This window comes from Danio rerio, chromosome 20 (genome assembly GCF_052040795.2).
Source record: "Danio rerio strain M-AB ecotype USA chromosome 20, GRCz13ab, whole genome shotgun sequence".
Classification (NCBI taxonomy): Eukaryota; Metazoa; Chordata; class Actinopteri; order Cypriniformes; family Danionidae; genus Danio; species Danio rerio.
In genome coordinates, this window is record NC_141040.1 from 36890718 (window position 1) to 36902849 (window position 12132).

Below are 12132 nucleotides of genomic sequence, written 5' to 3' on the forward strand. Positions count from 1 at the left end.
CCGCAATGGTTAATCAATAGTTGTACATATTCATGTTTATCAGCAAAATTTCATCCCAAAAAATTGTGAGATATGGAGAAAACGCTAAATATATTTTACAAAACTTGTTTTGACATTGATGTAACTTCATAGTTAAAATAAACTTATTTTCTACACCTTTTGTAAAGGTGTTCCACACACAGAGTACAGGGCTCAGCATAACTGTGTACATCCCATTTTGAAAATTAATATGTATTTTGGTGCATTTAAACAAAACAGATTTAATTAATACATTTTATGTTAGTCAGCCAAACATATTTAGACATTGAAAGATAAAACAATTAAATTCAAGCACAATTACAACCTACAAAATTATTATTTTTTTGCTTCTCTTGGTTTTTCCGCTTTGTAAAATTTGTATTTAATATTTTGCCCTAACATATCAATTTGGCTTTACTAGTTTTTGGACTGTTTTTGTAAGTTCTTTTGTTAGTTAAGTTCCAGATTTAACTTAGGTACTGACTAATCGAATATATATGTACAAGTATAATATTGCATAGCTTCCTATTAAAAATATGAATTTAAAAGATAGATTTGTGAGGGGTGTACTTTATATATGCTGAGCGCTGTACATGCCTGACATCAAAATAAAGCCTAACACAATTTTAAAGCGGCTATATCTCTCAAATTACAAGTGTAACAAATAAACAAGAAAGCAAGTAAACATAATTTATGAAATTTAAGCATCGCTACTTTTACACTGTGAAAAAATTGGTTGCCAGAATGTTGTTCTGGAAGAGAGTTTTAAGATAAAAGTGAAAGTACAAGTCAGCCTGATGAAGAACATTCACACATATTTATTTATAATTCAGCTAACACCACACTCAGCCAGAATACAAAATATACAGTGAATAAAGATTTCTCTTGATTAAGTGATTTGTACAGTATATCAGCACTAGGTGTTCTTGAATGTTCTTGGGTACTAACACAATTTATGGTACCAATTCATGTTTGCTGCACAACCAAAAGTGTTTTTGGTTTTGTTATAGTGTTTAGGGAAATAAGTTTAAGAAACAGTAGCCCAGCAAACAGCACCAATAATAATAATAGTTTTGTTCTAGACTGCCTGGAAACACATTATTATTATTTTTATTTAACACAAAAGAAGCTTCTGGTATTTCGGGTGAGATATTACAGCAAAGTTCAATAATATAATAAAAACAGCCTCTGAATTACTTGTATTAAACTCATGGATGGGTGCTTGCATATTACCAGTTCACATTTATCTTTTTTTGTACTGTTGATACTTCATTGCCCAAAGTGTGCAGTGCACCAAAACCTATTAGAAAAAACCCTGTTTTCTGAGATGATAAAAGTCAACTGCAAAATTCATGTTTTATTGAACTCTCCTGATTACAGTTCGTCTAAGATACACAGATATTACAAACATAGGTTGTAGCACGTCCGTGTGTTAAAACAATTACGCAGTGAGTGTTGCTCAAGGGCCTAATCGGTTTTCTTCAAAAATAATTAATAACCCTACACAAGGAAACAGCAGAAAGTAACGTGTTGAAATGACCAAGCGTGAAGCCGCACATACACGCGCGGAACACTCTGTCAGCACACATGCAGCGTTTTCAATTCCGACTCTGGCCTGTAATGATTATTAGCGCAGGCTAGCGTGACCAAACAGCTGAAGTAATGTAATTACACCCGTGTCACCGAGCTTCACTCAGCGAGAGAGAAACCGACAACCAGTGAGAGAGAGAGAAACGGGAAGGTGATTTGAGTCTATTGCCAGCGGGAAGAAGTCCTGAACAAACACTGTCTGAATAGGCTAATTATAACTGCTATTTGCTTTCTGGATTTGGAGCCAATGTTCATTTTATAATCGGCTGAGATTGACTACTTTCTTTTATTATCTGAGTGGCATCCAAAACATTTTTCAGAGGGACACTTATGATGTCAGCAGAGCAAACAAAGTTATGTTCGTACATTGGAGTTATTGTCTTGTTTCTAGTCCAAATATGTATTGATGTGTCTTGATTTTTGTGAATTGTTTTAAGTAAAAATTAACTAATTTTGACTTCACTTTGAAAAAAAAAATATTGTTTTGTTTTCATAAATGAGTCAAATGTCATAATTAAGTCAGTTAATATATATATATATATATATATATATATATATATATATATATATATATATATATATATATATATATATATATATATATATATATATATATATATATAGGCTAAATTATCTGCCAGTAGGGTAATTAAAATAATTTTATTTTCAAACCAAAAACTAGATAGTAAAAGTAAAAAAATCTAACTAGATATGTAAAAAAAAAACTTAATTTTGACCCAGTTTAACATAATTTTAAAGTAAAAAATATTGTTTTGTTTTCAGAAATAAGATATAGATATATAAAGCAATATTTCACTGACTCCATTGGCAGATTATTTTGCTTTTTTAAGGAAAAACTCACTTAATTTTGACTTATTTTAACTTCACTTTGAAGAAATTAGAAGTCAAAAAAAAAAAAAAAATTATATATATATATAAAGCAAGTTTATCGGCCAGTAGTATAATTAAAATGATTTTATTTCAAAACGAAAACAAGATTTATTAATTTACTTCATTGGCAGATTATTTCACTTGTTCACATTTAATTTGGTTTATTTTTAACTTTATTTTGAAGTATTGTTCTGTTTTCAAAGATAAGTCAAAACTAAGTTAGTTTTAAAAAGCTAAATTATCTGCCAGTAGAGTAATTAAAATATTCTTATTCAAACCAGAAACAAAATGTTTTGACCTACTCCATTGGCAGATTATTTTGCTTAATTGTGACCTATTTTAACTTCATTTTGAAGTAAAACTTATTGTTTTGCTTTTAGTAATTTTTTATTCAAAATTAAGTCAGTTTATATAAAAAAAGATAAATTATTTTTTTACTTACTCCATTGACAGATTATTTTGCTTGTTTTAAGGTAAAACTCACTTAATTTTGACTTATGTTTAAAGTTAAGAATTATTATTATTTTTTTTTGATTGTTTAGAATCGAGTCAAAATTAAATTAGTTCATATATATGAAAAAGCTAAATTATCAGCCAGTGGGTTCATTAAAATATTCATATTTCAAACAAACTTTCAAACAAAAACAGTATTATTTCACTCACTCCATTGGCAGATTATTTAGCTTGTTTTAAGGAAAAAAGTTATTTTGAGTTCCTTTTTTGTCTTATTTCTGAAAACAATACATTATTTTTTACTTGTCAACAAAATGCTTCTTAATTTGACAGTTTTTAGATGTTTGGACTAGAAACTTTTTTTGCAATGAGTCTGTACCCAGTTTTACTCCTTAAAGCCATTTCCGGATGACGGCAAGGGCGCTGTTGAATGTAAATTGTCCTGGGTGAGATCCGCGATAGGACAGGAGCAAGGAACCGGCCTGAGCACTGTGTCCAGCCTGTTGAAGGTCATAAGCCGCCTTCTCCACATCCCAATCCCCTTGAGCCAACATATGAGAGACCAGTGAAGGATACACAGCCGTGTCCACACAGCTGATCAACATCCCAGCATTCAACAGCAGAGACAGCAGCTCAGTGTCACACACCTCCTCAGTCACCTACAGAAAAACAAGCCAGGAGAGGGAAAAAATCCATTTCAATAAACACTCCAGAGCGACAAACAATCTGTGTGAGAGCAAACCTACTTCACACCAACGACAAATTGCATTTTCCATCTTTTATGAACAAGTAATTGGCATGGCTATACTTTACTATTACTGTTATATGTTGGACACACAAAAACAAACATCCTGTAACTTTATTTTTGCAGGTTTTATTATTTACAATTGCTTTCTTCTAAAATATGATATAAATACAAAATACACACATCGTGAAGAAAAACATTCAGGTGAATTTGAACAGTAGTGTCTAACATGTACTGGCGGCTTGAAATGTTTATGTTTTTTAGCATGAAATAAAAGTTCCATGATCCACGCAGACCAAACTAACAGACTGTGATGAAAGAGATTTGTGAAAGTTCAACCATCATCTAAATGATCATGAATGTTGCAAGTGATTTTAAACAATTTTCACACAAAAAAAGAACAGGAAAAAAGACAATTCAATTTACCCATGCTATTTTCTGTTCACATGTACTGCACTGCAGCTTGAATAGACAAAGCCAAACATGATTGTTTCAAAATATTGCACAAAATTACTTAGTAAATTATATTGTTATATTGCCTCATATCTTTTGTTTCATTGGCTTTGTTTTGTTTTATCTTCATGCCAAAAACAATTTCAAATAAAACAAATATAATAAATACAATAAAAAAAAAAACATTCAAACAAACAAACAAAGTTATTCACAAAATAGATGATAAAAATTCCAAAGGAGAAATTTACTGAATAATTCTCTAGGTGAGCGCAGCAAATAATCACATAAGTACACTTAATATGACTGAAATAAATTTGATCAGATCAGAAAGATTACGACATGTGTATCAGCATGTTGGGCCTGTGCGTTGGCTTGTGTCTGTTAGTATTTAATTTACACCCTTAAGATTATTCAGTTTTCTTTTTCTTACTCTGTCCTGCACAATGTATTCAGATGTCTGGGAACGTTAAAAATGTTTCTATCCAAAGTAACTAATATTTTTACAATCCCATTAAATTGATTGAAAATGTGTCAAAATCCTTAAAAAAAACATTGAATTCCATAAAAAACATTAATGGCAAATAAATGGAAACCTGGTGAGCAGATAAAATTCTTTCTAAAGCATAAAAAATAATTACCATAAAACCTAGGCAACTCTAATCCAATAAATAGCAATGCAGATACTGAATATTAAAGGCAAAAATTGCCACAGGATTGTTTCAACTCGTAAAAGGTCATGGCTATTTCTTACAAAAAACATTGCTATAGACTTTAGCCTCCTAAAATTCTCCATAAACTGTACACTAATCTGTAAATGCATGAAACAGTCACATGCAGAAATAATTAAAGACTCTTGTAACTGCATATTGTTTGTTATACAGAGTGAATTATTTTTTTATTAAAATAGTTTTTAATTTATTTGTATTTAATATAATGACCCACATTATGAAATATGTACACTAGCCTGCAAGTTTTAAATTGGTTAATTTTTTATCTCATTTTGAATTAGAAAAGTGATTTCAAGTATGGAAAAAAAATGTAATAAATAGACACAAAAAATGTTTGAGTATAGAAAGATTTTTGTACTTTTGACCCGAGAAATGTACAATAAATAGGTGTGTGTATTTAGAAAGACCTATTTGGCTCTTTCAGTATCCTGAATGTTGGACCTGTTTATGCAAAATGTTGTACCTGTTTATGCAATACAGTGGAATAGGTTTCGACTTCCGATCATGTGGTTTCCGACATTTACACAGAATCAGCAATGTGTGCAACTTTGTTGCAGAGACGCTCTTGGTTTAAACGCTGGCAAAGAAGAACAAGGAAGCAGCATAAAGTGGAAATCGCGAGTATGTCTGCATACTGGAGGTATTATAATGTTGATGACAACAACATTGCAATAGCAAACCGTGCAAACCGTGAGATTTGTAAATGTGGGATTGCCTGCCGATATTTTAAGGTGAGGTGCTATTTGTTTTTACATCATATTTTTATAATATTTACTGTTGCACTAAAGTCTAAAAGTGAAGAATTAATTTATTACTTGATTGTTCAAACTACCTCACAGAAGTGCTCTGTTATTTACCAGAGTTGTTGAATGTTAAAATAAATTGAATTAAATAAAAATAAGAAACATCCTAGACCTGTTTCTTTGCTCTTTTTTCTTTTTTAATGTATTATAGAAGTATGGAATCAGTTTTCAGTATTGGCAGACTGAAAATCAAATGACTCAAATGTCTGACAAATAGCAGACTCAAAATCAAATGACTCGTTTTCAGACTCGAGGGCAAAAAACCTTTTCAGGACATCCCTAGAATAGGCTACAGCTAAGTTAGTATACAACGCTACCATGTTAGCTAAACAGCTTTAATTTTATAGCAATTCATTATAAATTTACTTATAAATTTATCATTACTTTACCCATCATCATTAGGGTTGTTTTTTTTAACAGCGGATTATAAATCACGTCAAAATGTATTAAAAAGTATGAATTAAAAATTTTTCTGTAACCATAGTAGTGCTGTGCTATTTGTTTAACCCTTTGAGGTGACGTGCTGACAGACTGACTGACTGACAGGTGCGTGATGCGTGAGGCCAGCAAACAAGACGTAGCTTTCAGTTAAGATAAACACAGTTTCCATAATTATACTTTATTGATAAAGGTCTATGATTCTGCATACAATGACTTTATCTTGCTGGAGTTTATAGCCGTTTCACTTTACTTCAGGACGCATTAATGCTGCTCTGTAGGTCTATTGGAGACATTCATAAATATTCCTAGCCAATCTAATAAATGTTGTAGACATACTTGTTACATAAACGCACTAAATCGCACTTCAGCAGCGTTTATTTGAGAGCGCACAAGAAAATTCGCTTGAGCAGCGTATATTTGAGGATGCGCAAGAAGTTTTGTGCACAAGCTGAGGAAATCGGTGCGCAAGCAAACAGATTCACATGCTCGTATTACATAAATGCGGTCTCGACTTGTAATGCTGCGCTCATGACATTTGTCATTGATTTAATGGCACAGATAATTGGTAGATCGGTGTAAAAAAAAAAAAAAAGCCTGCTGCCACAACTGGAAAAAAATCCTAGAGGAAACACGGTAATATTAAAAATATTGTAGAAATACAGTTTGAAAATGAAATTCTTTTTGTAATCATCAGGTCTTGAGCATGCCAAAATACCAGCAAAGCTCTAAAGTCAGTTCATCATACCTTTTACAACATCTGACTGCAAACATACACTATAAAAACAAACAAATAGCCTGCCATAAAGCCAGCTGCTGGGTTAATAAACTAACTAAATCTCTCCGCCTCCACCACACAACGGCTCTTATAGACTACCTCTTGTCTTTCCCCTGGGCAGCCATACATTCAGTTTATCTGTTATCCAGTGGCCATGTTGCACTCGCATGTCTGGAGGAGGTCACATACGATATAAATGAGCTCAGAGAGAGACGTTCCAGCCCTCTGCGACCCCGGGCCTGCTCACAGAGACCAGGAGCTTCTATCTCTCCCTCTCTTCAGCATAAATTATTCAAGCGCTGGCTTCAGAGGTGGAGAACACAGAGGAGCTGTACTGTAGGAGTCAGCACACTGGAAAATCAATTATGTGCTAAATTTGATTAAAGGCAAGGCCAAGCCAAAAAGATATGATGCCCTTTGACTGCGTGCGTGCACTCATATTAAACATGACATGACGTTAATAGTGGATATAAAACACTTAAATGCAGTATATTTAAACTGGCCGGACACAAAGGTTTCTGGTGCCTAGGAAAAGTGTTCAGATTGACCATGATCTAAGGCCATCTGGCATTAAAATGTATCATCCTGAAAAATCCTGCATCATCACAAGCGGATGACAATAATTACAGTGTTTCAAACTCTTTTTACTTGGTTCTTTCAACCCCCTGTCTAAATACATTTAGTTGGATTACTTTTGTAGTGTAATCAATAATCAAGTATTCAAATGTGTTCAAAACAAGAGACTGCCTTTTCTTCACCTACTCGCTGAATGTGTGATCATTATGGGATGTGTCGTGTGAATAAAAACAAGACAGTGAATACATTTACATGGACATCAGTATTGATCTGAATAAGACAATAATATGGTTAAGGTGTTAACATCAGTTGCTTTTTAAATGTTCCTTTTATGATCCAGTTTTGCATGTTATAGCACATAATTTGATTAAGATCATTGTGTCACCACGCTGTTCATACATTTCTTCTAGAGTTTCATGTAATTTTGGGTGTTTCATTTTAAATTTGAAACACTGACTGTAGTTTTACTTTCACTTCCATTCGGGAATATTTCAAGCACGTCCCTGTAACAAACTGAGGTATTGGATGCAAAGAACTGCTGGAAGTATAAACAACTGTTGTTGGTTTAATGGATTTAAATTTCTGTTTAGTTTAGACTTTTGGTGTCCATGTGAATGTACTCAATGATGCTTTGCTACATTGTATCAAAGTACATGGATTGTGGTTTGATTTGTAGTTGCTTTCATAATTTTTTTTTCTAATTCTAAGCCACATAAGGAATTTCTTTTTTCATTTAAGTAATAGTTCTTGTGTATGTTTTGCACTGAGCTCTCTTGCAAAAATGCTGGGAATCCACAATTTTTATTGCTTTGCACTTAAGTAAACACCTTATACTGTACTGTACTTAAATTTTTTCAAGTGCAATTTAAAGAATTAACTAGGCTAATTAGGTAAACTAGGCTACTTAGTTGAACTAGGCAAGCCGTTTAACAAACATGGTTTGTTCTGTAGACAATCGAGAGAAGAAAAAAAAGTTAAAGGTAAATATACAAATCATCCGGCCATACAAAAATATGGCTTTATGCAGAAGAAAAAATATAATAGGAAATTACTATGAACAATTTCCTTGCTTTGTTAAACATTACATACTGTAGGAAACTTTTCAAAAACAATTAAACTTGCACTTTCCTTCGGCTCAGTGTATTATTTATCAGGGGTTGCCACAGCGGAATGAACCGCCAACTATTCCAGTGTATGTTTTACACAGCGAATGGCCTTCCAGCTGCAACCCAGCACTGGGAAACTATTGCACAAATGTTCACCTAAAATAATATTTATCATTTAATTTAGCAGCTTTGTGTAATACTAGGAGTGTACATTTCACAGTTTGTCAGATGAATGCGAAATCTGTTTTTGGACATGCAAGATGACTAAATGCTAGTCCATAACACATGCAAATTACTGTCAACACATAAAAAGCAGAGAAAACAAAAAGAAAGCTAGCATTTCTTATTTGAACGCTGGTTTCAACAGCTTCCTGTGATTGGATCACTGAAAACATAAAAAATGTGAAGAAAAAAAAAATACTTGATACATTTTAACAGTGGGAACTTTTGCTTCCTTTACATGCCTACAAATCAAAAGGAAAAGTAATGGAAAGAGAAATTCAGAGAGAGGATGTTATCAAAGCTTTTTTGAAGCATACAGAATCTATAATTGCACATAATATCAATGATCTCAGCCACATTCATCCATTCACACCTAGTTATCATCCGTGTCTATTTCTGTGAGAAACCGGTCCACTTTGCGTACTAACCTAAATATTCCACTGGTCAGATCTTTTATAGTTGCTTCAGAGTATTGAGTGTATGGTGGATAATTCACACTAGCCTGAGCAATAACCTCTGACCCTTTTCACCACTCACTGCAACTGTCTTCAAACCTCTCCAGTGCATCTGACTCAGATAAAGGCAACGACCAGAAGAGAATTCTATCTGAGTCAAGATAGAGAGCAGAAGAGGGTCGAGTCTGAGTCATGATGTAGTCTACATGTTTCCAAATCCAAGACTGCGCCAACAATCTTGGACCCAGACCCAATTTTTCATGATCTAGTTCCTGACTCAAAGTTGTCCCTTTTCTGGTCTCAGGCTGCATCTAAATGTATTAGGAAACATTTGAATAGATCTTTTTCCTCTATATTCTTGCCTCTTATTCACACTGGGCATTTTTATAGTGATATAAGTAATATATCATTTCTACATCCCCTCGCCACTTTATTAGGTACACCTAACTTGTACTAGGTTGAACCCCCTTTTGCCTTCAGACCTGCCTGAATCATTTGTGGCATTTATTCAACAATGTACTTGAAATATTCCTCAGAGATTTTGGTTCATATTGTTATGATAGCATCACACAGTTGCTGCAGATTTGTCGTCTGCTTATACATGATGCGAATATCACATTCCACCACATCTCAAAGAAATCGGGCCCGATCACGTGGTTTCAGACTAGACTTGATCAGAATCGGATGTTACCTCCCAATCAATAGTCGAATATAAATAAATAAATAAATAAATAAATAAATAAATATATATATATATATATATATATATATATATATATATATATATATATATATATATATAAATAAAATATAAATAGATACTAGATACTCAAAATCAAATGACTCGAACTCGAGGTCAAAAAACCTGATCAGGACATATCTACTGTAGAGGCCATTTGTGTAAAGTAAACTCATTGTCAAGAAACCAGTCTGAAATAATTCTCGCTTTATGACATGGCGTATTATCCTGCTGGAAGTAACTATCAGAACGTGGGTACACTGTGGTCATAAAGGGATGGACATGGTCAGCAACAATACTCAGGTTGGCTGTGTCTTGATACAATGGTCAATTGGTACTAATGGGCACAAAAGTGTGCCAAGAAAATATCCCCAACACCATTACATGACCACCAGCCTGAACCATTGATGCAAGGCAGGATAGATCCATGCATTCATGTTGTTGATGCCAAATTCTGACCCTGCTATCTGAATGTTGCAGCAGAAATCCAGACTCATCAGACCAGGCAACATTTTTCCAATGTTCTATGGTCCAATTTTGATGAACATGTGAGAACCGTCACCTCAGTTTTCAGATCTTACAGGCACCCGGTGTGGTCTTCTGCTGCTGTAGCCTATCTGCCTCAAGGTTGGACGTGCTGTTCATTTAGAAATGCACTTCTGCATACCTCGGTTGTAACGAGTGGTGATTTGAGTTACTGTTGCCTTTTCATCAGCTCGAACCAGTCTGGCCACTCTCCTCTGACATCAACAAGGCATCTGCGCCCACAGAACTGCTACTCACAGGATATTTTCTCTTTTTCTGACTATTCTCTGTAAACCCTAGAGATGGTTGTGCGTGAAAATGGATCATCAGTTTCTGAAATACTCAGACCAGCCTGTCTGGCACCAACAACCATGCCACATTCAAAGTCACTTAAGATCACCTTTTATCCCCATTCTGTTGCTCGGTTTGAACTGCAGGAGATCGACTTGACCATGTCTACATGCCTAAATGCACTGAGTTGCTGCCATGTGATTGGCTGATAAGAAATTCGCTTTAACACGAAGTTGGACAGGTTTACTTAATAAAGTGCCAGGTGAGTGTACAGACTATTTAAATGTCAATAAAAGTACACAGATTAAGGCAAACCGTGAATTATTAAATATCGAAACCTTTAACTAAAATACATACATTTTTTACAGTGTAAATATCTACGGTTTGACGAATACATGCTTTTTTACATGCACTGTATTGTTAATAAAATTGCAGCATTGCAAAAGACAAATGTTATTTTGTAGAATATTTATATTACAATCCTGGAAAGATAAACAAAATACTGTCAACTGCATTTTAGATCAAACAGAGAACGGTGTGACCTGAGCACAACAGTAAGTGCTAGAATAGTTTGCTAATGACATTGTCAGAAGAATATTTTGAGAACTATTATTATCTCTGCATCATCTCAATGAGCTTTTATAACATTTTTGCATCCACAGTAAGTTTTAGTGTGAATAAGAAAGTGCTAGTGTGGATTACATTTGTAAATGTTTTCATGCAAAAGTTGACTCATAAGATCTGGTCTTGACTACACAAATGTGTTTCTCTGTAGTTTCTTTCTTTATAATAAATTAATATCAATTGACATCACTATTTCATGTCTCCTGATTGACTGATTTATGCATTCACACGCTTGCTTGCTGTTGGGGTTTAATTTATAACAATGAAGGATTATTTATTATCCCTCTCAGAAAATGTTTAGCAGAAGAAGATGTTTTACTCCGTCCAGAATGCATATAGTTCTAAAGTGCATATGATTATATATATTGCTCCAAAAATGTCTTGTTTCTGTTGGACATCAGTGAACCAAACATTTAGTGGTCCATATCGACTTCCAAACTATAGAAAAAGGCCCATAAAGCATGCTTTAATAAAGAATTTGTCTGGAACAAAAACCACTTTGAAGGTCATACTTGAGCTATTATTAGAGCTTGTTTTATTAGCACAAGTGTCTGAAGAGAGTGGATTATACAAAGCGGGTTAATGTTGTTAAGCAAGCTTTAGTATGAAGTCAGAACAGTTTGTGTGACCTCAGCCACAAAAAAGAATTTAAGGACTAGCCTCATGAAAAAAGCACTATTTAAATCTTACACGGAGT

The 12132-nt window shown here is 33.7% G+C and overlaps 1 protein-coding gene and 1 long non-coding RNA gene across 9 annotated transcripts in view; one reads left to right on the forward strand and one right to left on the reverse strand.

Annotated features, from left to right (window-relative positions):
* Positions 1 to 12132, forward strand: part of LOC141379322 (uncharacterized) — a 70337-nt gene that overhangs the window by 55833 nt on the left and 2372 nt on the right. The gene's annotated exons all lie outside the window — the stretch shown is intronic.
* The window catches only part of nbas (NBAS subunit of NRZ tethering complex), a 378312-nt gene that overhangs the window by 36859 nt on the left and 329321 nt on the right, over positions 1 to 12132 (reverse strand). For 6 of the 8 annotated variants that reach the window (XR_015517670.1, XR_015517668.1, XR_015517669.1 and 3 more), the window contains exon 52: positions 3332 to 3611. Coding sequence is in view for 4 of the 8 variants with exons in the window: in XM_087297010.1 (XP_087153136.1) it covers positions 3345 to 3611 (267 nt within the window). In the remaining 4 variants the exon portion in view is untranslated. Of the gene's footprint in view, positions 1 to 1355; positions 3612 to 12132 lie in introns of those variants that run through there. The other 2 variants (XM_087297009.1, NM_001044807.1) reach the window with 2 other exon arrangements.